At 40.3% G+C, this 27,981-nt stretch overlaps 1 protein-coding gene across 2 annotated transcripts; it reads left to right on the top strand.

Moving 5' to 3' along the window:
* Positions 1 to 472: 472 nt before the first annotated feature.
* On the top strand, positions 473 to 27,981 carry LOC115422144 (SRSF protein kinase 3-like). 2 transcript variants are annotated; one of them, XM_030138242.1, is made up of 17 exons: positions 473 to 970; positions 2,229 to 2,322; positions 6,083 to 6,996; positions 7,094 to 7,202; positions 9,783 to 9,870; positions 11,403 to 11,490; positions 13,849 to 13,955; positions 14,058 to 14,223; positions 15,475 to 15,500; positions 17,459 to 17,551; positions 18,517 to 18,568; positions 19,223 to 19,423; positions 19,518 to 19,615; positions 19,714 to 19,821; positions 24,526 to 24,595; positions 26,541 to 26,633; positions 26,710 to 27,981. In XM_030138242.1, the coding sequence occupies exons 1-17, from the start codon at positions 961 to 963 to the stop codon at positions 26,892 to 26,894; spliced, it is 2,502 nt and encodes an 833-aa protein (XP_029994102.1). In that variant the 5' UTR covers positions 473 to 960; the 3' UTR covers positions 26,895 to 27,981. The 2 variants fall into 2 exon arrangements, with proteins under 2 accessions (XP_029994102.1, XP_029994101.1); XM_030138241.1 differs by having other exon boundaries at positions 2,226 to 2,322.

Raw genomic sequence — 27,981 nt, 5'->3', positions numbered from 1 at the left:
GTATTATAATGTTCACAATATAACAAAATTAAATCAAACATTTTGAAATGAAAAAGTCACAATCGAAAAAATAGACAAACTTGCAGAAAATATCAGAAGAATAAAGACAGCATGTAGAGAGAAAGTCACAATGTGAGCATAAATTTGTATTTATGACCCCCTCCTCATATACGAGCCCCTCTTCATGTGTGTACCATCCCCTCCTCATATATGTATGCCCTCCTCGTGCATGTATGACCCCCTCCTCGTGCATGTATGACTCCCTCCTCGTGCATGTATGACCCCCTCCTCGTGTATGTATGACCCCCTCTTCATGTATGTATGGCCCCCTCCTCGTGCATGTATGACCTCCTCCTCGTGCATGTATGACCCCCTCCTCGTGCATGTATGACCCCCTCCTCGTGCATGTAGTTGCGCCTCTGCTCCTGCTTTGGTTCAGTCCCAGCGTGGTCGGACACTGCGCATGCGTAAACGCCGGTGTCCGGTGTCAGACTGTCAGCAGCTGTTGAGACCATGAACGGTAGGACCGAAGCGACACGTTAAACACACCCAGAATAAACGAGCGGACCCGGTCCAGAGCCGCTACAGAACCGTTACAGACCGGACCGGACCGCGGAGACGAGCCGCCGTTGTGTCTGTGGAGCTGCCGCCGGAGCTAACAGGCTAACAGGCTAACTGACAGCAGACCGTCAGCTGTTATCTAACGGGGCTAACCGGGCTAACTGACAGGCCACGGGCTCATGCTCACCACGCTGCACCGCACCGACCCGTTCTGACCCGGGATACGTAGGGGACCGTCGGAACCGCTCTCAGCCGGACTGTCTCCGGGTTGCACCGCCCGTCTGCGGCGGAGTTCAACCGGACAGCGGCGGCTAACCTGCTAGCTGCACAAAATCCGTTACTTATCCCGGCTGGAATAGACCGCATCGGCTCGGTTCGGTTCGAGGACTGGGAGTCAGGATGTTGATAGGTAAGGTGCCTGTGACCCGGGTCGGTGTCGTGGTGCAGCTGTCAGTGCTGTTTGTTGGCTGGGAGTCTAATAATATGATGTTAGAGTCTGGAGCTAACATGCTAATGCTAACGGTACCAGCCTGTGACTGCTGCACATGAACCACACAGCATGGCACATTTAATAACAACCATGAAGAACATTTTACATGAAAACAAAGAAATAATACATCCACCAGGTGAAACTAACTGGATTTAATTCACTGAAGTTAGGTTAACATCAGTGTCAAAAAAAAAAAAAAAAAAAAAACCCTGATAAGTTGTATATTATTTTGTATGTTGACTTATTTATTTTATTATGACTCTAATTAAATGGTGAATTCTCATAATTAAGGACTAATGTAACATGTATTTAAAGGAAAAAGACCTGGATTTGACACTTTGAAAATGCATTTCTCGTGTTTACTTCAGCTGTTGTTGCTCATTTGATATGTTTTTGTGTGTAACCTGTAAGGTTTATGTTAATGATGCTCACCCCAACCATTAATAACATTTTACATGAAAACAAATAAATAATAGATCCACCAGGTGAAACGAACTAGATTTAATTCACTGAAGTTATGTTAACAGCATCAGTGTCAAAGAAAAACCTGATAAGTTGCATATTATTTTGTTTGTTGACTTATTTATTTATTATGACTCTAATTAAATGTGAATTCTCATAATTAAGGACTTGTGTGACTTGTATTTAAAGGAAACAAACCTAGGTTTGACACATTCAAAATGCATTTCTCATGTTTACTTCAGCTGTTGTTGCTCATTTGATATGGTTTTGTTTGTAACCTGCAAGGTTTATGTTAATGATGCTCACCTCAAATGAAAGATAAAAGTGCCAGTTTATGTCACATAAGATGTCACTAAATATGTTTAACCAGAAGCTCTTTTCCAGTGAAGAAGACTAATTTAGTTTTAGTTTAATTTTGCAGCGTGAATGCAGTTTGTGCACATGACACCAGGAAATGGTGGCTCATCATAATACTCCTAATATTACACATAATACTCATAATAATACTCATCATACTCATAATAATGATACATGTTTGGCAATATTATACTTTGTTTTTATATACAGTCTGGTGCAAATTGGTTGAATGTCATGTTAATGAGCTGCTAGAAGAGCTTGGGTTTCATGAAGTCATTAGTGAATATGAGTGGAAATATTTCAGATTTTTTTGTGTTGTTTTTTTTGTTTGTTTGTTTGTTTCCCTTCCTTGCAGCAGCGGTTGGTGCCGGTCCTGGGAACCCGGCCGGACCCAATAAGAAGAACCGTAGGAGAGGCAAGAAGCACCGAAGAGTCAAAGCAGAAGAGAACCGGTAAGAAATAGCAGAGACCAAGAGCAGACTGAGCGCTGACCTCCTACACACACTCAGGCTATATTAAGTAGTGTGTGTGTGTGTGTGTGTGTGTGTGTTGGATAGTGATTTGTGGCCTGTTGGCAGAGTTTCATTCTCAAAAACCACTTCAGTTCATCTCTTTGTTTCATTGTGGAAGGCTGAGATGCAGAGTTACACATTTATATTGATCAGATACAGAAACAGAGCTGTGACTGTTGGCTGAGAGATTCCACAGTGTTTTCCTCTAGATTTTCCTCTTTATGATACTAATAATACTTTAAGACCATGATTATTATTTTGATTAATGGACTGTAAGGGGTGATAGTACTATCAGGGAGGTCCGAGACCAGTGGTTGGACACTGTGAGGGTCGTAAGTTCTAAACCCCTCTGACCTCAGAGTGGAATCAGATACGTATCCTGTTACCGACACATTCAATTCAGCTTATGTGGACTATAAACTAGTGTGATTGTCTGATCAGATATTCACATGTTTATGGCTACTGCTGTGTTTTTAAGTCAGGTGAAATAAATCAACAAACAGTCCTTCACTTAAAGCAAGATCTGATGGATATTGGAAAAGAACATTTATTTATTTACTGCTGTCTGTTATTTATAATCCCCGCTAGTTTAATGCAAATTCTGACAAAAGCTGTTTTTACTGCATTACAGACTTGTACTTTTTTAAATTTCATTTTACAATAAGCCTAAAGGAATTTAACAAGACTTTAATTTCTCCTCCAAGTCCAAGCTTCACTTCTTATTCTTCTTGCTTTCTAGTAATCTAGTAACTGTTGCCCTAAAAAAAAGATAGAATGAACAGCCCCTCATGCACATGATACTTAAAGTACATGTAATTATTTAAAAGTGTCTAATTATACATTACTTTTTACAGAAGTTACCTTACATCTTAAGCCAACAATTAATTTGACCCTTTTTCCAACTTTTAGCCCACCATATGAGTCATTCATATCTGTATTTATATCTATTTCTACCTCTCTGATTAGTAGGTATTATTTTTTATTAACGCTCCGCTGCAACATATGTTAGAAGGTTTCATTGTGTTTCCTTTTAACGTGTATTTATGTTAGTTTGATTTTTTTTAAACCCCTCCTCCAACTGCAGAAGGGCCTCTGTAGGGTATATATTAATGTTCTAAATGAATAATTGTATAATAAATAAACATAGCTTCATCTTCAAACCGCTGACCCTCACATGAGCAGCTGTTTCAAATGGTCGATTGCTGTCATGTAATATAACGCAGTCTGAGGTGTCAGCTGAACCCACTGCAGGTCAATGCGATGATGTTGGCGAACAACATAAACATATAACCGACCCACGCTTCAGGCTAGGCTAATGGCTTCCCTCTGCTTCCACCACGTGAGCTAAGCTACCTGCTGCCCCGGCACACAAGTAGGTTTGGAGCTCGGCCCAGAGAGACTCAGCTCCAATAATAGAAACAGACTGAATCATGATCCCACACACACTCATCGGTCTATTTCAGTGCAGCTCAGGCAAACCTCAACAATGTACATGAGTCAGATAGCAGCTGAGTCTGTGTGTGTGTGTGTCAGATCCGTGTTGATGTTTCCTGGTGAAACACATTGACTGGATGCATGAGGTCAAGAACAACTCTTCAGAAAGTGTTTGGACAGTTCAGATACAATGACCCCAGTGAAGATAAACATATGGTTTATTTGGATCCATTTATGTTTTAGGGAAGTTTGAAAGGCGTTAAATGTCATACTGACATTCACAACTGTCAACAACATTCAAGTCATGTACAAAAGGTTTTAGTTATAAATACTTAGGCCTACTCGTTTTGAGAGCCAGTTGTCCTTCCTTAGACTGCTTTTGGAAGGTACATGAACACATACCAAGACCTGTCGGTTTTTGAGATGCTCTGCTACAGTTATTTGGCCAAGATGAGTCAATTTGACCCGAGTCAGATCTGTTTTCTTTGTTTTGATGTAATAACCTTTGAATCTACTCAGATAGATAGATAGATAGATAGATAGATAGATACAGGGGTTGGACAAAATAATGGAAACACCTTAAAAAAATCAACAAAATATAATTTAATATGGTGTAGGTCCGCCTTTTGCGGCAATTACAGCCTCAATTCTCCGAGGTATTGATTCATACAACTTGTGAATTGTTTCCAAAGGAATTTTAAGCCATTCTTCAGTTAGAATACCCTCCAACTCTTTTAGAGACGATGGCGGTGGAAATCGACGTCTTACTTGAATCTCTAAAACTGACCATAAATGCTCAATAATGTTGAGGTCTGGGGACTGTGCCGGCCATACGAGATCCTCAACTTCATTAGAATGTTCCTCATGCCATTCTTTAACAATTCTAGCTGTATGGATTGGGGCATTATCATCTTGAGGTGAAGGTGTTTCCATTATTTTGTCCAACCCCTGTAGATAGATAGATAGATACTGCACAATCATACACAGTATAAAATGCGACGAAATTAGGGCTCAAGACTTTTCGGTGCAGAGGAGAGTAAAAAGACAAACAGAATCAAATATACACAGGGCAATTAAAAAATGCAAAGATGTAAAAAATATATTGAAATATGTTAAAAGGTAATAAAAAGTGCAAGAGTGATTTAGACCATGCAAAAATAATGCAAACAAGTAAAGCACTCGGAGAGCGCAGACCTCCGCCCAGACAAATCTGCCCCCCCCCCCCCCAGATCACCACCAAAATTTAATCATTTCTTCCTTGTGCCAGTATCAACATTTCCTGAAGATTTCATGAAAATCTGTCCATAACTTTTTGAGTTATCTTGCTAACAAACAAACAAACACGCAAACACACAGAGCAAAGTGATCACAAAACCTCCTGGTTGAGGTAATTATTGCACATGACCCACTACATGACTGTATAAGTCAGGTGTTGGGTTTTCATGAACAGCAATGTAATCAGTAGATAAAATATGGGAAAATACCAGATTTTCACTGAAAAAATGCAAAATAGAGTGGATGATATTCTAATAAATGGTGATAAATCAGTTTGGAAAGGTTCAATGTGGAGAAAATTTCATCTGAAAGTCGCCACTAAAATCATTTGAGGTCTTTAAAGGGTACCTGTAGTGAATTTTCATTGCTAGCTGTTTCAAAAGATCACATATAATACTAGCAGTTCTGTCTGGTAGCTTACATCATAACCTGTTGTCAAGTGTGCATATCACTGCTCCGTCAGTCATTCATGGTCAGCGACATGTTTCCTCCTTCATGGGCTGTTTCAACACCGGTAGTGACGCAGACTCGTTGATTTGTCCGATTACCTGGGCTGTGATGGACTGGTCACTGACCCCGTGCAGCAGATACCAGTCTAAGATGATACATTATCAGCCAGTGCCCATAAAGGTCCAGTGTGGTTCATTTATGGTGATTTTTTATTTTTATTTTTTACTGACTCTGCGCCTCTTGCTTATAAGTAACACAAAACACATTCAGTGTCGTAAACATGTCCCGCACAGGTTCACTTTAAGGATTAAATATTGCATCTGTATTGGCCCAGAAGTTCACAGTCACTGCATATCCAGCTACAGATTATATCTATGTACAACAAGTGTAGAAAAGCCAGTGATGAGGATGGAAGTGCAGAGTCGTTGCTATGGAGACGATAAACTACATCGATGTATGAGCGTGATCAGGTTTTCAGAGTTTGAAAGTAAATATCAGAGTGACACAGACTCTTAGTGTGACTTCTTCTCTTCTGTTCCAGGTCTGAGGACATCTGTGAACTTCAGAGTCTGAACGCTGACAGCAGCCACCTGCAGACGCCTCCTCAGACCGCCCCCCCCAGGCTGACCCCCGACAACTCACCACAAGCATCGCCCACAAAAACTTCAACACAGCCACAAGATCCACATGAAAGCACGATGCCCGGACACAGCCCCCCTCGCTCCCCTACGTTACCAACCAAAACGCCCGCACAGACCGCCCCCCAGCCTCCCTCACCCTCTCCCCCCCCTGAGCACGTCGCCGCCACCACCACCACCTCCGACCAGACCTCCAGCCCCCGCCACCACACGGTAAAAACCCCATCACCACCTCCTGAAAACGGGCCCCAAACTCCCCCCTTGACGGCGACTCGTCAGGTTTTCAGCCAGTCGCCTCTTAACGATTCTCAAAGCCCCGCCCACAGCCAGTCACCGCCGAATGGCAACCAAAATATTTCCCAGAATCCCTCGAGGTTCCCCCACAGAACTCTTGAAAACGCCATCCTGCGTCTTTCCCATCATGAATCAGATCCTTCCAAGTCTCCACACAGTTTCAGCCACAGTGCCTCCGAGTCGCCGTCATTCTTTGCCCATCATCCTGCCAAAGCCCCACCCACTCCCCCTTTAAGCCCCTCCCACCCGGATCCTTTCTTGTTGAACTCCGTGACGTTCACCTCCAGTGTCTCCTCCCACCTCTACTCCCCTCTCTGCTCTTCCTCTGCCTCCTCATTCCTCCACTCCTTCGACTCGCTTCCCCCTTCCATCGGTTTGCCTCCCATGATGTCATTGGCCGCCCCTCAGCTGACCACACCCCCTCCCACCCTCAGCCCGCCCCCTCCGGACTTTACCCCACCCCCCGCTCAGCTGCTTGGCTCAGATGATGAAGAGCAGGAGGACCCGTCGGATTATTGTAAAGGTAAGATTTTATCCAGAGCACTTCGATAAAATGTGATCATGATCAATAATCAGTGTTTTTATTGGACTCAGTGGTTTTGTGTTTGTTGTGTTCAAAGGTGGTTACTACCCCGTGAAGATAGGTGACTTATTTAACGGCAGGTACCACGTGGTCAGGAAACTCGGATGGGGACATTTTTCTACAGTTTGGCTCTGCTGGGATTTACAGTACGACGAACACACACAAAACACAAACATGTACACAAAAGACTGGGTGATCTGATGAGAAGATTATGAAGGTTTTAATACCAATCCATGGATCTGAGCACAAATCTTTTCTCTTAGCTTTGAAATGTACTGTAGAAAATGGTTGGGTGATTAAAAACAATCTTAAAACTGGATTATGATCAAATTTAACTCGATAACGATGATAAGCTTTGGACAAATCTAACAGCCTGGGGAGGGAAGTGTTAGTATTTATGAGATAATAAAAAAAAAACTTATTAATCTGGAAATGAACATAAAACTTCAGGGAGAGTCAAGGTCAAAACATGTAATAAAGTATTCACCGGGTTGGATATATTAGGCAGCAAGAGAACATTCAGGCATCGAAGCAGCAAAATGATCAACATAAGGAACTGAGTGACTTTGGTCCATATTTTAACGGTGACGACTGGGTCAGAGCATCTCCACAACTGCAGGTCTTGTTGTTTGTTCCTGGTCTGCGTTAGTTAGTACCGACCAAACATGGACTAAGGAAGGACGTCCACATCTCTGGACCACTGAGCATCTGTGGGACGTACCAGATAAACAATAATAATGGATTAGATTGATGTAGTGCTTTTCTACGAACACATACTCAAAGCGCACAGAGGATCCATTATTCATCCGCTCTCACATTCCCCCTCTGGTGGTGGTAAACTACATTTGTATCCACAGCTGCCCTGGGGCAGACTGACAGAAGCGTGGCTGCCAATTTGCGCCGACCACCACCGAACATTCATATGCATTTATACACCAGTGTGAGTAGCAGCACTGGAGGCCAGGAGGGTGAAGTGTTTTGCCCATGGACACAATAGCACATGAGTGGGATTCAAACTGCCAGCCCTTCAGTTATTGGACGACCCGCTCTACCATCTGAGCCATGGCCGCCTCAAGTCCAATCCCTCCCATTTTACAACTTCCAGAACTTCATGGATCTGCTGTAAAGTCTTGGTCCAGATACCACACACACCTGCAGTGGTCTGGTGGAGTCCAGGCCTTGGTTCAGAGCTGTTTTAGCAGAAATAGAAGAACCTACACAATATTAGAGAGATAGTATTGAAGAATAATTATAGAATAAATACAGTGTTGCTCTGAGCCGCTCTAAAATGTCACAGTAACTTCATGTATTTCTCTACTGATGACGCTTGTCTCCCAGTAAACTCATGGACGCTGGTACTGATAAGATTCAGGGTCAGTTCTGAAGGAGATGTTGTGGCTACAGAAGCTGAGACCTTGCATTCCAATAGAGACACGTCTCTAACAACAGTCATGACACTTTGCGTAGCACATCCCAGTAACAACATGTGGACTGAAGGTTGGCTACTCAAGTCAATAGATGAGGTCCAATCAGAAGACGGAGTCAGATGACATTGCAAAAAGTCCAACCTATTGTTCGGAGTGGAGTCATCAAAGAAGATAATTGTCAACCGCTCTTTGTCTCGAGTTCCTGCAAGAGCTCTTTTCCAGAGAGACCAGTGTTGACCTTTATACGAAGGGGGGGCTGAAAAGTTCATAGCCTGACTAAGGAGTTCTTCCACAGCAATGAAACTGTGCATACATTAAATTCAACCTTTCCTGATACTAACTGCAGGGTTTCCTTCCAGATAAACCCACATTGGATAAATAATTTAGGACTTGGAAAAGTAGTGCTACAGACATTTCATGAAAATGCTTGCTTTTCACCCCTCCCTCATTCTCCCTACCCCTCTTGAATTCCTCTTCCCAGTTTTGCACAGTCTATAAAGCTGGAGCATCAGCCCCTACAGCAGCCATGTCAGCATGAATGTCCTTGGGGGGGGGCTAAGCCCTTTTTCTGCAGACATTTGATAAGACCACGGTGCCATGGATGGTTCACCAAATGTCTCCGTTACTACTTTTCAAAGTCCTAAATTATTTATCCAATGTGGGTTTATCTGGAAGGAAACCATGCAGGTAGTATCAGGAGAGGTTGAATTTAATGTATGCCAAGTTTCATTGCTGTGGAAGAACTCCTTCTTAGTCAGGCTATGGACTTTTCAGCCCCCCCCAATAAATTCTTGAACTGAGACCAAGTGCCTCCTGAACTCATCTTTGGAGCTTCCAATCAACAAACACAAAAAATCCTTAACAGTATTAATGTTCTGCTCCTACAGATGCTGATTGGCTTAGATTCAGTAGCTGTTCTTTCGATATTTTTGGTGGATTCGAACCACTTCATACTGGAAATGAACAACAAACTCTGGAGATGCTCCGACCCACTGATTTCATAACAATTTCTGTCTCTACTGGTACTCTTGAACATTTTGCTGTTTCTAACACATCAAATTGGAAGTCAACAGGTTCACTTGGTGACTAATATATCCACCCACTGACAGGTCCCACTGGAAGGAGATAATCAACATTAACACCACTTTACCTGTCAGTGTCTGAATGTAGTGTCTGATTGGTCTGTACTAATGTAGAACAGCATAAAGGGAGAAAATCTGGTATGAGCGTCATTCCTTCATTCATTCATTCATCAACCAGTATTTGTGTCTGACAGTGTTTTTGTTAATGTTTGTTTAGGAAGAAGCGTTTTGTTGCACTGAAGGTGGTGAAGAGCGCTCCACATTACACCGAGACGGCACTGGATGAGATAAAGCTGCTGAGATGTGTGAGTCTGACAACACACAACAAACATGAACCTGATGAAGAGGCTTTATAAACAGATGAAGGTGTGATGACTGGGGGTGGAACGGTGCAGTCGTTTGTACCGAACTGTTTTGGTTCAGGGCCTTCAATACAGTACGGAGGTATACCTATAAAGATTTCCTTTTCTTTTCTTTTTTCTTTTTTCAGTTGATGTTACTGTGACATTTCACTGCCAGCTGTTTTATCCAGGTTTGCCAGGTACAGGGGACGATTCTGCCCCCTGTTGCCTGGCATCCCATGGAGGACAGCATCCCAGATGTGGGAAAAGGTGTAGGATCCCTCATCCCTGTTACAGAGGTGTACTGAATGAATACATGTAGCCTATATGAATTACGCAAACACTCACCTTAAAAGGCTCATGTTTGTCTAAACCCACTTTTCTTAGTCTGTGGTTCATTTCTTTGTGTATTTGGACCCTAATAGTTCATACAGTTTGAATTTGAACCCTCCAGCTGCTGCAGAACTACCTTTATATTCATTTGGGCAAAAATCCAGTGGATTTCTACAACCTGCTTTAATTCCTTTTTGGTGTGTCATGTCTATAACTTGTTCCATCACGACATTTGCACATATAAGGTCCAGACTTCAGACGAACATTTCTCTGAGTACGACATAATTGTTTGTCAGCAGCAGCGGTTGTAGTCCAGACTGAAAATATGTCCAAACTTGGAGCCCATTGCCTCAAGTATTCAGTTGTTGGTTGAACGGGACAGAGTAACACAGTCAGCAAGCTGGAGGGGGCAGGGCCTGAAGTGAAGTGTCTCTTGCATTTAAAGGGCCAGCGCTCCAAACCACCTTTCTGGTGTCATTACTCAGAAATAGGGTTGAAGATGGACCTGTGGAGTTGAATGAATGAAGAATTCAAACCCAAGCAGAGCATTTACAGTTTATGGCGACCACAGGGAAATGTTGGAAAATGAAGAATTCCATTTTAAAAAAGCTAAATATCAGTCCTTTAAATTTTGGTATTTTAGTCACTTCAGCACAATTATTGAAACTAAAACAAAATGCACAATCGTGGCCAAAAGTTTCATCAGCGTCGCAAATTTTTATTTTTGCAAATTTTGCTTCTTTCAGATTTTTTTTTTTCATGTTTTTCTGACGCTCTGAAAAACAGTTACAATTTTTTTTCAACCATTTTACAATCAAGATTCAAGGAATTCAACTGTCAGTCTGAGCCAGTTTTGGATGTTTTTTTCTCAAATCAGGCCCAGTTTAATCCTGAAAAGTTTCAAGCTAATTTGAAGCTAAGTTGAATTAATGAAGAATTCAGACCCAAGCAGAGCATTTACAGTTTATGTAGATCACAGGGAAATGTTGGAAAATGCAGAATTGAAGAACTGACCTGAGAGTAAACATTCCTTTTGCAAAGGACACAGGTATCTTATAAACTAGCAGTTTTGAGGAGATACAGACAATTCCAAGAACAGAAGACTTATTGTCAGTATTAAAATCAGTATTAACAATGTAATGTGGTTTAATGTGTTTGTCCAGGTGAGGGACAGTGACCCCTCCGATCCACACAGGGAAACCATCGTCCAGCTGATCGACGACTTCAAGATCTCTGGAGTCAACGGAGTTCGTATCCTTTACCTGTCTGTCTGTCTGTCTGTCTGCCGGTACATGAATGCATCCTATTTCTTCCTCTACAAATATGTATGGTGTCAAATATCACTATATTTATGGAAACACTTGGACATGAAAAGTGCGTCTATGTTGAAGAGCACGAAACTTAGACTCTGTTCATTCCTACGTGCATCGTTTCATCTCAGTTTTCCAAATCTCTGAAAGTAGAACCACAACGCCGGGAATAAATATAGAATTCCTGCTTTTTTGCCTTTTCAAGGTAATTCTTCTTCTTCAGTTACACGGACGTCTTGATTTATTGTAGACAGGGCAGGTACCAAATTTCAGTGTTTCAGTACTTTTATGACACTGGCTGAACAGCTAAGGTACTATCAAGTGTCAAAAAAAATGCCTGGAACTGTTGGGGATCATTTATATTATTCCACATTTCAATACACTGAGGAGTAAATCTTACGACTGTTACGGATACGTCTTCTTTACCAACATGGAAGTGGCACCGGTCCAGTTTGTGGAGCTCATTTTTAACCTTTCAGAGCATGGAGGTCAAGAATGAATTTGTCCAGAACCTAGAATGTTCCAAGCTTTAACCAAAAACAGTAGGTGAACTAGTGAATGTTCGGAAACCAATGGGGAAAAGGCTATAACTGCTGATTAAACCTACTGCACTCTGGTCATTTATCATTTACTAGGTTTAAGGAAAAGCCAGAAAATAAGAGACTGCTTTCACTTGAACCCAAGAATTGCAAGAAATAACTGGATTTAGTCATGTGTTATTGTACCATTCACTGTGTGCTGCTTTCTGGTAAAAATGCATCCTTGATTAGAATAGTTTCACTTGGAATGTGTTGAAATGTGGGCAGTTCTACAGCGTAAAGGTTCCAAGAATCCTACACACTACAGGATTTGTTCCAGTATTTTTTGTAATGATATAAAGCAGCAGACTTTATATTGTAGGCACGATGCCATTTGTAAAAAAGAAAAAAAAAAGTGATATTGCTCTGTAAATGGTATTTCTTTTCGTTATATTATATTTCCTCAAATACTTGGCTTCAGTTACAAGCTGTAGTCAAAGCAGATATGAACAAAAATGAACCAGTCTTCAAATCTAGAAACTTGCATTTGTTGTCAGAGAATGTGCTGTCAATTGAGTTCACTAAGTTTCATAAAGTCCATAGAATCTGTAATTCTAGTGAAGTGTTTTGTCACATTCTGGCGGTGGTAAACTACGTTCGTACGGAAGCGTGGCTGCCAAACATGAATGAATACGCATTCATACACCAGTGTGAGTGACGCTGGAGGCAAGTGGGTGCAGTGTCTTGCCCAAGGACAAAATGGCACATGACTAAGACAGAGCGGGATTCGAACCGCCAACCCTTCAGCTATTGGAGGACAAACTCTACCTCCTGAGCCACGACCAACAAGTTCAACAACACAAAACAGTAACAGTCCTGTTGAACAATTAGGAGTTTCTATTCACAGAAATACTAGAGGACTTTTATTTTGTTGTGGTTAAGGAAGTGTTATATTTGTTGAAAAGTGCAGTGTTTTACATGTAACATCACAAACGTCAGCAGATCAAAATCAGAATGTTTAGGTCACCGGCTGATAAGCCATGAGCTACTGTGAAGGCACTGTCCACCGTCATCCTCGTCTCTGACCAAACTACTGATCGTATTCATTTCAAACGTTATATGCATCTTCCTAGAAACAGTGCCTACAAAGTTTGTTCACAGTTTTGAGAAATTCTGATTTTTGAATTTTTTACAAATCTCTGAAATATTACAAATGTGCCTTTTCTTATAATGGTCTGTATTTTGATGGTTTATAACATGTAAATGGTTACAGATATCAGTCTAGTTCCTATTGATCACTGATAGAAGTCATATATGGACTTCGGCTGAATTAGTTCAGTTCTCCTCCAGTGAAAGTACCGCCCACTTCTATTGGGAGACTGATCTCTTGACAGAACCTGACAACCTCACAAATTCAACTTATTGATTCTTGATACCAGAGACACTGGTCCTATTTTCACATAAAAGCCTGGTACTTTCTGCGAGAAATAAAGGGTTGCATACTGTTTGAGGAAATACAGTGTATTTTGTTATTTATTTAACACATAGGCTTTGCTAAATTGAAAAGAATGAAGCTAATGGAATGTACATGGAATTTGTAGCTTTTGAGCTTTTAAGAGACAACACTTGTAAGACCATAAAGACTAAAGGTATGACAAACATTTACTCAGATCAGGAAACAAACAAGCAATAGTTAAAAGAACTGAGGTTAGTGTATTAAGGCTGTGATTCCTACCTGTACTGTCCGTCAGTCCGTCAGTAGTTTCCTCAGCTGTTCCCAGATGTCTGTATGGTGTTGGAGGTTCTGGGTCATCAGCTGTTAAAATGGATCATCAAGTCCAACTATATGGGACTTCCTCTGGTGTGTGTGAAGGCCATCATCAGACAGGTAACACACACACACACACACACACACATACACATGTATAGTGGTGTTGATGGCCTCAGGTGTGCGTTACTTGTCTGATGTCCGTCCGTCTGTCCGGTCCAGGTGCTGCAGGGTCTGGACTACCTCCACACCAAATGTAAAATCATCCACACGGACATTAAACCTGAGAACATCCTATTGGACGCGGACGACGTTTACGTCAGGAGGTTGGCGGCCGAGGCCACCGTCTGGCAGAGAGCCGGAGCCCCGCCCCCTTCTGGTTCCTCAGGTGAGGAGGAGACGTATGATTGGTCAGTTACACAACTCTGGATGTGGACGGGTGTGTGATTTTACTGTGTGTGTGTTGGAAATGTGTGCTGGTGAGGATGATCAGGTGGTTTGTGGAAATGTTAAGGAATATTTTCATTTTGGTTCTGGAGAAGAAGAAGAAAAACTATTAGGGCAGCACAATATATTGTTTGAGCATCGTCATCGCGATGTATGTGTGCGCAATAGTCACACTGCAGGTCCTGCAATGTAGGAGGAAAATGAGCTTGATGTGTTCTCATCTAATTTCAAGGGTACCTGACACACACTGCACACAGCCATCCACCAATCACAATCGTTCTTAATCAGTTTGGAGTGAGTCACTGGTAACAATATTGTAAAATGAGCAACGAACAAGAGAAAATCACCGTAAACGAAGACTTGGTGCCAAAAATGTAAAGCAACGGCAGTTATCTGGAATTATTTCGGCTACAAGAAGGATGAAACTGAAACACGTGTTCTGTGGCGACAGTGTCTTGCAATTGTTGCCACAGTGAGAGGAAACATAACTAATTTGTTTCACCATTTACATCGACACCACACAGCTATTATATCCTCCTAAGTATTTTTTCATATTGCGATATATATATTAGAGGGTTAAAAAAATCGCAGTGTCAGTTTTCCTCAATATCGTGCTGCATAAGAGGATGATCGTCCTCTGACTCTAGTCTTATCAAACAGGTAAGACCCAAACAGCTGCTGTACAACGTGATTGGTTGACGCTTTTATTTGCAGTAGAAAAGCTCAGAGAAGTCAAAAAAACATTTTTTAATACTTAATGCTATTTGAAAAAATACATGAACGGCTCATTTTGGGACTTTTTTGTTGTTGTTGGAATGACTGGAGTGGAACTGGGAGCTGTGGTTTTCATCTGACAACTGTCGTCTTCCTGTCTTTCTCTAAGGCTGTTTTTCTATTTACCTGCTTATTAACCTGTCTGTCTGTTTATCTGTCTGTCTGTTTTCCCACTTGTTTGTTTACCCATCTGTCTACCTGTCTGTCTGTTTCCCTGTCTGTCCGTTTACACGTCTGTCCGTTTAACTGTCTGTCTACCTGTCTGTCCTCTTTGTTTCCATCTTTACTTCTCTTGTTTTTCTGTTTCTCATGTTTTCTTCCTGTCTCTCTCTCTCTCTCTCTCTCTCTCTCTCTCTCTCTCTCTCTCTCTCTCTCTCTCTCTCTCTCTGTCTGTCTACCTCTACATGTCTCTCTCTAGTTAGCACGGCTCCCAGGGACGTCCAGGTAAGTGTCCAGGTGTGACGCCTGCTGTGTTCTCATTGGTTCATTGTTACGCTACAGTAAAATGTGCCAGACCGCTTGGTAAAAATATAAACAAAGGTTGATTTTATGTTCAATAGATTGTTATTCGTGTGTGTCTGTGGTTGAGCAATGTAAGAGTTAATTTCCTGCCTTTGCTTTATCTGTATTAGTAATTTTCTGAATGAAGTGCAGGGGTATTTTTATGTTTAATGGTTAAATTCTATTGAAGAATTGAGGTTTGTCAGTATTAAATTATTTTTTTTAAAGATATTTGACCTCTGTGTGGAGGTAACGTATCAGTAACACATGGACAGATGTCAAATTAAACCACATTAAAAGTAGTTTAGTCCAAATACATTTTCATATTTATTTAAGGACCTGTAATGCATTTATAAATATAATCATATCTACCAATTAGATGTTTATTTACAGAACTGTTGAACCAGATCTTTTGACAACTAATTACTGGAGTTAATAATAGTAATATACACAGCCTAGTTAATAAAATGTCTCCACCTGGATGGAACTGGAGAGCCAATAGTTTACTTCCATCCATTGGATAATCACTACAGTCAGTGATTAATGGGTTTCAGTTCTTTAACCCTTTAAAGGTGTAGGGTCAGAGATGTTTTCCTGGAGCATTTTTTTACTATATTGCTTAAAATCCCCTTCACACCCCGAATGCAACCAGTTAATTAAACCCTCTAACACAAAAATAAAAATTTTAGTCACCTGTGGAACGGACAGGACTGAAAAAACACCATCCAATCATTTTAATCGGCCCATCGAAATGATTGAACGGTGATATGTCTATCAAATTCAACTGTCATTTGTCCCTCCCCCCTCTGTGAGTACCCCTCTTCGTGCACGAATCACACGTTCTCAGAGGCTTAGAGCACTTGTTCAGGAAACGAAGCCAGAGCTTGGCTATATTAGCTATATTAGGATGTAAAGTTCACTGGCAAAGTGTTTTGTCACTAACATAAATCACAAGGAAATGTAACATTAACCAGATAGGTATGAATTGGGGCTGTTCTGCCGACAAACATAATAGTGAAATGCACAGATTACAGCGTTCAAAACAAACTTTAGTGGGCAGCTAGCCTGATATCAGTCGTGCTGCAATCAGCTGTTCTTACTAGCCCCAGATTACTTAGAACACGTATCAAAATAACAAGTGAAAAGTCCAACTTCTAATCTAATATACTGATGAACAGACCTGAATTCAGAGGTACGCACGGATCCACGGAGGGGCGGGTGAATTGATGCCGTGCAGCTCTCGTGAACCCTAGGAAACAAGTACTGCACGTTCCAGTACGCTGGAGGCATGGCTTTGGGGGGAAGTCTGAAGAAAGGGGTTTGGACTTTTGAATTGTGTATTTTCAAAATGTAGCTTGTTCGAACCACATCAGTGAGTTTCTCTCTATGCTGATGACACCTTCATATTCCAAAATGACAACACCAGGTTTCATCAGGATCAGATTGTTTAAGAGTAGCTCAGGAGCATCATTTTACAGGGGGGTTGGACACCACAGAGTCCAGACCTGAACCACATCGAGGATCTATGGATGTGATGAAGAATTTACACAGTGATCAGACTTTCGTCATCCATAGAAGATCTGGACTAAAACTAATAAGATATAAGAACTGTAACATTTCATCAGTGTATTAAAGGCTGTAATCGAAGTTAAAGGCTGTTCAGCAAAATACAAAAGTGTGGGACTTTTTATGACCAGGCTGTGTGTTTTTGTAACTGTTCAAATGTTTTATTCAGAATCAGTAAAAAAAATAAAATAAAAAAGATGTAGTCAAATGTTGGTCACATGTTGCATGAAGTTGCTCTAACCAGGTCTGAGTTACTGTCACCTTTAGTTTAATATAGATATTGATATTTTTTGGGATTTTCTCTGTGTCCTCATGCTGTTTGTGTGTGTGCGCAGGCTGGTAAACTGTCAAAAAACAAGAGGAAGAAGATGAAGAGAAAAGCAAAACGACAGCAAAGGCTTTTAGAAGAAAGACTGGTGGACATTCAGGTAAATGTCCTCCTCATAATTAAAAATCTACTGATGTCCAACATGGAAATCTCAATTAAAAAAAGAAGAAGCAGCGTTAGTTTTAAAAATAAAAAAAAAGGAGTTGCATTTCTTTGTATACGGTGTAAACACATTTCAGTTCATTTCTTTGGTAAATCTCCATCCATTTTCCACATTCAAGCTGCAACACATTAAAAAAAAAGCTGAAATAGGAGCGATTTAGAAATAGGTTGAATAATGTTGATGTCAACAGGTTTGGATGGATGGATGGATAGATAGATAGATAGATAGATAGACAGATAGACAGACAGACAGACAGACAGACAGACAGACAGACAGATAGGCTTTATTACAGACTCATGCTCCACCTTAAAAAGCAAACAGATGAATACAAACGCAATAAAAAAAAACACAATAAAAAAAACCCTCTATGCTTTCAAGAGGCAGTCATACCAGTGTTTCCAGAGCAGAGATGTGTAATGTACAACACTATACAAAGGATTAGTCAGCAACAAAATTACAGTATTTTCTGAATGATTCAGGCGACACATAAATTTAAACCTCATATTTCTCAACACAGCATGCAATGAATTTTGCACGATTAGACATAAAGAATTCACTGGTACTAGTTTATGGTCATGATTTGGTCCAAAAGCAGCGTCCAGGAACAAAGGGCCGAGGACCAGCAGTTTGACAACAAATGAGGATGAGATAATTATTGAAAGGTTTAAAATCAGTGTTATTCCAAAAAAAAAAGATGGAAGTTATTTGGATATTTAACTGTCAATGATGCAGACATCCCTAATAGAAAGTACTCCCAAACATACTTGAGTACATTAGTGAAGTATTAGTACGGCGTTACTACACAACCCTGGAAATAACAGAAGCAGGACCAGATTCTTGTATGTTTTGATGTGTTTGTATCATTGTTGTTCAGTCTGTGTGTTTTTTGTCGTTTTCTTCAGAGGATGGAGGAGGAGGACGGCCCAACGAATCCAGACGACCTTGACACAAACCGTGAGTCCGAACTGCGTCGCTCTTTAACGTCTAAAACAGTGTTTTTCAACCTTGGGGTCAGGACCCCATGTGGGGTTGCCTGGAATTCAAATGGGGTCACCTGAAATTTCCAGTAATTGGTAAAATTAAAAAAACAAAACAAAAACAGAACTTACTAATAAAAATATATGGTGAGTTGACAGAGACAATCACATACGTAAAAGACAAACTGTGAGTCTGAAATTGAAGCACTGTGGTTCTGTTTATCTGTCAAATGTTCATTGTGGTCGGTTTCAGATGCTGCATAGTTGCATAGTTTGAGTTCTTGTTTGCTCAGTATTAATTATCAGTTTTGTAAATCCCAGCTGGACTGACTGTACATATCGTGACAGAGAAAAATCAAATTCTCTCTTTGTGCAGTAATCTACACCTGGATTTACTGCCTGCGTCCATAATAATATACATTATATAGACTAAATGTCCTCTAAAATGAACCTTTATTTGCAACATAGTATAGCAAACTATTACATGATCAAAACAAATTAATTACAGCAAAAAAAAAAAGTCTCTGTTTTGAATGTCTGGGGTGGAATCACGAGCCAAAAAAGGTTGGAACCACTGGTCTAAGACATCCTAGATAAACTCCGTCATTAATATTTATCGTTACGACTTCAGCCTCCCACGTCGTCAACGGCAACAATTCCAAGGCCAGCCCGGAGTCCACCTCGTCCTGGTTGGAGGACAGGTGTAACGGCCACGCCCCCGGACGCTTCTCTAGCCCCGCCTCCGGCCTGTCGGGATTTTCCAGCTCCGTGATGTCAGCGACGTCCGAGTCAGCACTTTCTACACAGTCGGGATATTCGAGCAGTCGAGACGGTGAAAAAACACACACACACACAAATAAATAAATAACACAACACACGTTACAGGCAGCATGACACTCTTCTTCTGTGGTTTGTGTTTCCTTCAGTGTTCTGTGCGTCAGACTTCGTCCTCAGTCCTCTGGATCCTCAAAACGCAGACAAACTCAAAGTGAAGATAGCGGATTTAGGCAATGCATGCTGGGTGGTAAGCTCCTCCTCTTCCTCTTCCTGTCCGATCACATGACTCTGTAATCACCTGTCTTCTCCCGACCAATCACACGCCTCCTTTCTCTGGTCTTTCAGCACAAACACTTCACGGAGGACATCCAGACCCGACAGTACCGAGCCGTGGAGGTTCTGATCGGAGCCGAGTACGGACCACCGGCCGACATCTGGAGCACCGCCTGCATGGTAACACACAGACTCACAAAAACACACAACTACACACTCATACAGTCCCGTGGAAAAGTCTGAGTCCACTTTTATTTTTGTTTTCCAGGGTTGATATGATCATACATGTTTTTTTTATGCTTTTTTCTTCAAATATAACAAGGAAGTACAGGAAATATGTGCACAGCCTTAAAAGAAACACAAAAAAACTGAACTAAATGTGTGTAAAAGTTAAAGTCACTATTTAATGTGACCTTTGACCCCATGAGAAGAAGCAGCACAATTAGAAACATCTGACATATATTGAATCAAACCTGAAATGTCGCTCCATCATGTCAGTGATGCAAAGTCAGAAATACCTATTTCATCTAAACTGCCCCTCTTCAGATCCATTTATTTTATTGAATTTCTCTATTGAATTTCTTTAGTTCTACTCCATAAATGTCATTGTCTGTTCTGTATCCAATGGTTCAATAAATCAGTCATTAAGGAATATGGCATGATTTTGTTATGAAGTATATAAACAATATTTAGCTTTTATTCTTATAGACCCTATTGACAGAGAAATTCAGATTCTCAGGAAAATCGCTGCTCATCAATTAATCGTTAATCGATCAATAAGGTCAGTCGACTAATGCTGAATGGGTTAATCAATCATTTGCATCCCTAATATGTGTGGACCAAGGTTATTATCGTTAACGAAAACTGACGAAATGACAAAAACTAGAATTGTAAAAACGTTTTCGTTAACTGAAATAAATAAAAACTATAATTAAAAGAAAAAAATGATAACTAACTGAAACTGTGTTGTGTACTTACAAAACTAACATAAACGTGTAAAAATAATGGGTAAAATTCCCTTCGTTTTCGTCTTTGTCAATGTCAGATTGATACGAAAGCGATTTATTTCACCCTAGCAGTTTTAGCTAGTGGCACCATACAGTACGGTAAGTTGGGAGAAAGCAGCAGAGTCCTGTCTGGGATTTATTTGAATACGACGGAGAAGAAGAGAAAAGATACGACATAACTAAAACTGATACTAAAACTAAACTAAAACTAAGCATTTAGAAAAAAATGAAAACTAATAAAAACTCGCAACCCTGCTCTAAAAATGAATTAAAACTAACTGAATTAGAGAAAATGAAGTCAAAACTAAATAAAACTAAACTAGAATGAAAAATCCAAAACTATTAGAACCTTGATGTGGACATTAATAATAACAATAATAATAATAATAATAATAATGATGACACATTTTATTTATAGGCAACTTTCTTGGCACTCAAATACATCGAACAGTTAACAAGAAGAGTATAAAACAAGCAATTTTTTTCTTTTTTTTTTCATTTTATTTGTTTATTTCAAGTATTTACAGAATACATGCAAATTCACAATCCTGAAATCATTCATTTACATTTGAAAAGGAGTGGAAAGAAGAAAAACATAATTAATCCCACTGCCATTCTCATCATCAAATAACTGAACATAATGGCGTTTTAAATACTCACTCCTGTCCTTAGACTTCAAGCCAAAACATGGAACAAATTAGGCTGATTCCAAATTGGAATAAACTCATTTGACAGTATTTACATTATAGAACCAAAATGTGGGTAAAAAATAGAAACAAAGTACATTCCTGATGGTGTTGCCGCAGGTAACAGTTAATTGTTAACTTACATTATAACAACCAACAATGTTATGTGCTAAAACGTAGAGTAAAAACTAAAAGGCAGGTTAAATATATATATATATTTTGGACCATACAAAGAGAAAGCGGTCCTAAACAGATGGTTTTGAGTTTGGATTAGAACTGTAACAAACCAACAGACAGAACGTTGGACTTTTCCTCAGGACTGTACATCCTATGTGTGATTTGCTGGGGGTCATGAGGGGGATTTCCATCTATAAATCTCTGTCTCTGCTGAATTATTTTTATCTCCACTGGGACAACATTTATCCCCTTCACACAGTGATTTATTTGACTTCCCCAGTGGGCTACGACCAGAACCAAACATAAGCTCTGAAAGGAGGATTGAACTGCGGCCTGTTGAATCAGCATTTACGCTCTGGGTTTTATTGTGTCTGATCACATGAGGAACGGGATGAGAGTCATGGTGGTTCCAAGTGGTTTTATCAACAGGCTCAGACCAAAGTGTCTCTGGGTGAAATTTGACAGACCTACAGCCGATCAGAGCACCAGTATCACGATATCACCGTATCAGACCACATCTGATCCTCCCATATCCAGTCAAAAGTGGTGATTGACTTAAATATATATATATATATATATATATATATATATATATATATATATATACATATATACATATATACATATATATATATATATATATATATATATATATATATATATATATATACATATATACATATATATATATATATATATATATATATATATATATATATATATATATATACAGGGTGTCCCATAAGTCTCCATACATAGGAGACATAATACATATGGTTCTAACATGTATTTCTTCTTTATAGTTCTTCAGCAGTGGAGGACACGCATTGAAATGTGTTCCCGACAAAATGGCAGTCATATATAGAGCATATTATATAAATAAAAATGGTTTATGTCAAGAAATGTTTATTTTTCCTATGCATGGAGACTTACGGGACACCCTGTGTGTGTGTGTGTGTGTGTGTGTGTGTGTGGTGTATATATATATATATATATATATATATATATATATATATATATATATATATATATATATATATATATATATATATGGGTGCTTCTATGAAACTGGGTTTATTTTGGTATCTGGCACTTTTCCAGCTTTTTAGACCCAATAATAAAAGGTAAATGTAGACATATTTCCCCTCAGGATGGACCTAATGATGACCTCAGATAAACGCAAAAAAAATTACACTCTTGCTCTGAGCCATCCCATAATTAATGAATTTTTAATCAAATATTGCGTCCAAAAAGGACCCAAATATGGACATTAAAGCTACCTAGGTGTGCATTAGATGTGAAAACATGTCTGTAAATGGTCTTATATAGACTCTAAATATAGACACTGTGTTAAATGTGTCGATCCTAGTGGTTTTTCTAATCCACACGTGGGTTTTTCATCGATCTCAGTCCCATTCCAGATTTGGTGTGGAACCCATCGTGTCCACTTGCGTTACATGCAGAATCTGCCCATTTAAACACATATAAATTGCAAATTATTTTACAACAGCGGTCATTTTTGTGAAACACTCTACCTTGAATAATTAGTTCAATTCCCAAAATGTACCTGTGGGAGAATAAAGAGATATTTTAAAAAATAGTAGCACGTAACTTTCGGGTCTTTTTTATCCGTGTTATATACAGATTTTTGTATAAAAATAATGTAAAATAATATAAAAACGTATAGACCCAAAGTGCTTCCAAACTTGCTTCATGACATTCGTCTACATCTGTTTTGAATGTTTAGCCTCTCTGTCCTGTTTTTAGGACCAGTTTCATAGAAGCACCCATTTACAGACTGTGTCTTTACTGGGTTATGGGTCAAAAACTAGGTTGAAAATCAGTGGGTTTTTTTTCTGGATAAAAAGCTCAATAACCTGTGGGTCAGATCTGGGTGATCCACAGCTGCTGCTCATTCCCTCTGTGATGACATGAGCTTAAAATAAAAAAGAGGTTTTGATTATATCAGTAACTTTTTCAGATAGATCTGAAACCTAGCAGCAAGAACCCACTGAAGTTAGTCGACATGTGAACGTTTCATACTTTCATTTGTGAAAGCCACAGCCTCTGTATCTGGGTGTGTATCTGACTACTTTGTCTTTTGCGGGTTAGATTAGATTTTTTATTTGGAGTATAAATTTAGATTTTCTGTGTTTCTGAAGTTGAACCTGCTTGTGATCGCTGGCAGTTGTTTAGATCTTTAAAGGTGCGGGAGACTTTTGTGACCAATTTTTCATCAGATCTGTTAAACCTCAGTCATATCCTCAGTATCTCGAATCCGTAAGTCTTTCTGTGATTACTCACCTGAATCTCTTCCTTCATGGTGAACAGTTTCGAAGTACCATCCACCATAAACAAACCATTTATTTACAAACAGAACCGGGAGGTAACTTGGGCATCTTCAGAATTTTGTCGCGACGTGCATTGTGGGAAGCGGAGGTTCGCGCAGCCGCCTGACAGCGGCAGCGGCAGTGCAGCCATATGATATTATATGGCTGCAACAAACACTATGTGGAAACGACTGAAATGCAGGAATCGCTGAAGGGAAGTGGAGCTCCAGTCGTTTCCACCTCATGTTTCTTGGAGCTGCCGCTGCCAGGCGGAGCTCCGCTTGCTCCGATTCCCTCCAGCTGTTTCCGCATTTCGGCCGTTTCCGCATCGTGTTTGTTGCAGCCATATAATATCATATGGATGCACAGCCACAATGCACGTCGCAACAAAGTTCCAAAAGATGCCCGAGTTACCTCCTGGCTCTGTTTGTAAACAAATGGTTTGTTTATGGTGAATGACACTTTGAAACTATTCACCGTAATGCAAGAGATTCAGGTGAGTAATCACAGAAAGACTGACAGATTCATGATACTGAGGATATGACTGAGGTTTTACAGATTTGATGAATAATTGGTGATGAAAGTCTCCCACATCTTTAAGCAGAGACAAAAAATCCACAATAAACACAAGTTACAACAAAGAAAAGCTACCATCCGACCGATGAATGGATGTTTGTGTTTCAGGCCTTCGAGCTGGCGACGGGGGATTATCTGTTTGAGCCTCATTCAGGTGAAGATTACACCAGAGACGAAGGTAAACCATCCAAACACACTCTGACTGCACCTCTGCCTCCGTCTGTCAGCTTGAATGTATTGAATTCGTTGAGTTCTCCTCCAGTGAAAGTCCCGCCCACTTCTATTGTTAGACTGATCTGCATCCAGACCACAGGACTGGAACAGAGAACAGAACCTGACATCCTCACACATTCAGCTGGTGTTGATTCACATAGAACAGGACGCTGACGTACAGGGACACTGGAACTACACTAAGAAACTCTAAAAACAGACTTTTAAAACTGGATGGGAATGTCATGAGCTGTACTCAGATGCTCCAAACAGCTTCTCAGACACATGATATACTGTTGCTCTGTCTGACCACCGACCAGTTTGTAAAAGTTCTACTCACAAGTGTACAGACTGGGTAGGGCGATGGAAATACTGGGATGGGCTAGTGTGGGCTTTGTACACATGGGACCCTCCCTATAAAAATGAAGTAATGCTGCGTTCCAGGCACCTGTAAATCGTGTTTTTCCAACCTTCTACCAGTGAAAATGCACTGGAATGTCAGTCAAACCCATGACTTCCCACCTGTGAACTTGTACTAGGTCGATGTTCTCCCAGTTCCGAGCTCTGACGTCACGTAGCCCATGAAACAACAATGGCAGCCCCCATGGATGTGGTGTTTATGCAAATTGTTTATTAAAACAAGGTATTGCTTCAACGTAATTTATCTGCAAATGTTCTGCAGAATCAGCAGCTATTGTAGCGTTAGGACAAGAATAAATTAATACCAAATATGTATCCAAATATACAAATAACATAACATAAAAGGTAGAACAGCTTCTCTTGCCTTTATGTGCCGTTTTTCCTCCTCTGTTTCCCTCAAATAAGCAAAGAACAAACACCTCTGGGATAGAAATGACTGTAAATGAACATAAGCTCTCTACGGTCCACCGTGCTGGTTTGTTCACATCTAGCTCCCACAATTCCTTGTGCTCAGGCAGTTTGGTGCAAGGTTCTGAAAGTTTTGGATTTTTCATTTGAGTTTAGTTTTACTTAGTTTGACTTTTTTTCTCTAGTAAGTTTTAATTCGTTTTTAGAGCAGGTTTGCTAGTTTTTATTAGTTTTCTTGGTTTTTTTCTAAATGCTTAGTTTTAGTTTAGTTTTGGTATTAATTTTAGTTTTTTCATATCTTTTCTCTTCTTCTCCGTCGTATTCAAATAAATCCCAGACAGGACTCTGCTGCTTTCCCCCAACTTTAGTCTCCATGTTTCCAGGTAGAGTGGGGACCAGAAGACGACTGGAAACCACAAGTGAACACAAGTGATGGACCGTCAAGTGTCGTACGGTGCTGCTAGCTAAAATTGCTAGAACGAAATAAATCAATTTCGTATCAGTGCGACGTTGACAAAGATGAAAACGAAGGGAATTTTATCCATAGTTTTTATCCGTTTTAGTTAGTTTTGTAAGCACACAATACAGTTTCAGTTAGTTTTTGGGTTTTTTTTTTCTTTTAATTATAGTTTTTATTTATTTCAGTTAATGGAAGTGTTTTTTCAATTGTAGTTTTCATCGTTTTGTAAGTTTTTGTTAACGATAATAACCTTGGTTTGGCGTGACTTGCCTTCAGCGTTACAAAGTCGTGAGTCGTGGTTTGAAGTCGTGACTTAGGGGCTCAAAAATCGGCCTGGAACGCAGCATAAAAATGGGGAAAATGTCTGTAGTAAAAACGCCACGCTTGAGTGCAGCCAACCATGTTCAGACAGTCAGGATACTGCGTACAGGAATGGTGCAGACGGACGTGGCATCACTTTAGCGTCTGACACTCCACCGTTCCAAATCTTGTGTTTGTCTCCCAGAATGTGTGCAATAAGAACAGTAACTATAACTGGAAATATAGTCCATGAATTAAAAGTAAAACATTCATTAAATTCATTGTGTGTTTATAAAGTTACTCAGTGTGTTTTTATTTTTTCCAGATCACCTGGCTCACATCATGGAGCTGCTGGGTCCCATTCCTCTGCCCTTCGCTCTGTCTGGCAGGTACTCCAGAGAATACTTCACCAGGAGAGGTGAGTCGGGCTGTTTTATTCGACACAGATTCCGTCTGTTTGCTCCTAAACCTGACGACGGCGTCCTCGTCTCCAGGCGATCTGCGTCACATCTCGTCCCTGAAGCCGTGGGGTCTGTTCGAGGTCCTGTTGGAGAAATACGAGTGGCCGTTGGACCAGGCCGCCCAGTTCAGTGACTTCCTGTTAACCATGTTGGAGCTGCAGCCGGATCGAAGAGCGACAGCCGCACAGTGTCTGCAACACAGCTGGCTGCAGCCCTGACACACACACACACACACGCACACACACACGCACACACACACACACCGGTTGAGGGGTGTTAGGAGTGGATCTCACACCATCTGTCCTCTGCTTCTGTTCGTCTCCTCTGTTCTGCTTTGATTCAAACACCGGCTGATCCCAGATCTGCAGCGGGTCAGAGCCCATTCACACGAGCATAAAAACAGAGAACTGGGAATAATCTGATAATTGACGTGTTTACATGCACTAAAGAAATGCGATAATTGATAAATTCTGGTTTAGACGCTCCGGTCTATTATTGGATTCAGAGTTCGTACGTACGTAGCGATGGTAGAATCAAACTTCCTGTTACTGTCTTCTGCTTACGTTTGACTACATAACATCTGTTTTCTACAATTTTATTTGTTTTTACACATGCGCAGATGTAACAGAACTAAATGAATCAGATGAACCTGTATACATGCAGGAAGACATCAGAGTATTGGGGATAAATCCAGGTGTGTTAATCTGATTTATTATAATCAGATTATACTGTTTACATGATCACTTCAATAATCTGATAACCCCAGAAATTAGATAGTGATGGTAGTTTCAGTGTGGATGTAAACAGGCTCATCATCTTCTGAAAACACAAACACAGACTGAAATGATTCACTTAGACTCTCACAGAACTGTTTACACGTTCAGCAAATACAGCGATCTGATGTGATGTGTTTACACGAGCCACGCATTTGATCAGACCAAAACCTGGACAAAGTGTTTCCACCTCATGTGAAGAGTCGCATAAACTGGAAAAAGAACAGGTTTAGGTTTTTCAAACATCCAGGAGTGTTTGGTTTGGTTGATGGTCGGTGGATTCTGTCTGTTTTCACCTATTATGACCCTGCCCCCTGAAGGGGAGGCAAGGGGTGTTGTTTTTGGTTCAGTTTGTTTGTATGTTTGTTGACACTAGCAACAAAACTATTGGTTGAATTCATATCAAATTTGGTTTGTAGATTGCCGGTGATTCAGAATAGATGTGAATACATTTGGGAAAAAATAGATCAAAGTTTAAAAATTTTTATCGGCTAAAATTTCCTTAGGGGGTCAAATGAGCGGCCATTTTTGT

Source organism: Sphaeramia orbicularis, chromosome 7, assembly GCF_902148855.1.
Source record: "Sphaeramia orbicularis chromosome 7, fSphaOr1.1, whole genome shotgun sequence".
Classification (NCBI taxonomy): Eukaryota; Metazoa; Chordata; class Actinopteri; order Kurtiformes; family Apogonidae; genus Sphaeramia; species Sphaeramia orbicularis.
The sequence above is the reverse complement of the archived record's forward strand: the minus strand, read 5'-3'. Positions and strand labels throughout refer to the sequence as shown.

What these genes read in the sequence shown, in the direction of transcription:
- LOC115422144 (XM_030138241.1), top strand. An exon ending in GTCAAAGCAGAAGAGAACCG is followed by an intron (nt 2,323 to 6,082) that starts GTAAGAAATAGC and finishes CTTCTGTTCCAG; the next exon opens with GTCTGAGGACATCTGTGAAC. An exon ending in CGGCTCCCAGGGACGTCCAG is followed by an intron (nt 15,501 to 17,458) that starts GTAAGTGTCCAG and finishes GTGTGTGCGCAG; the next exon opens with GCTGGTAAACTGTCAAAAAA.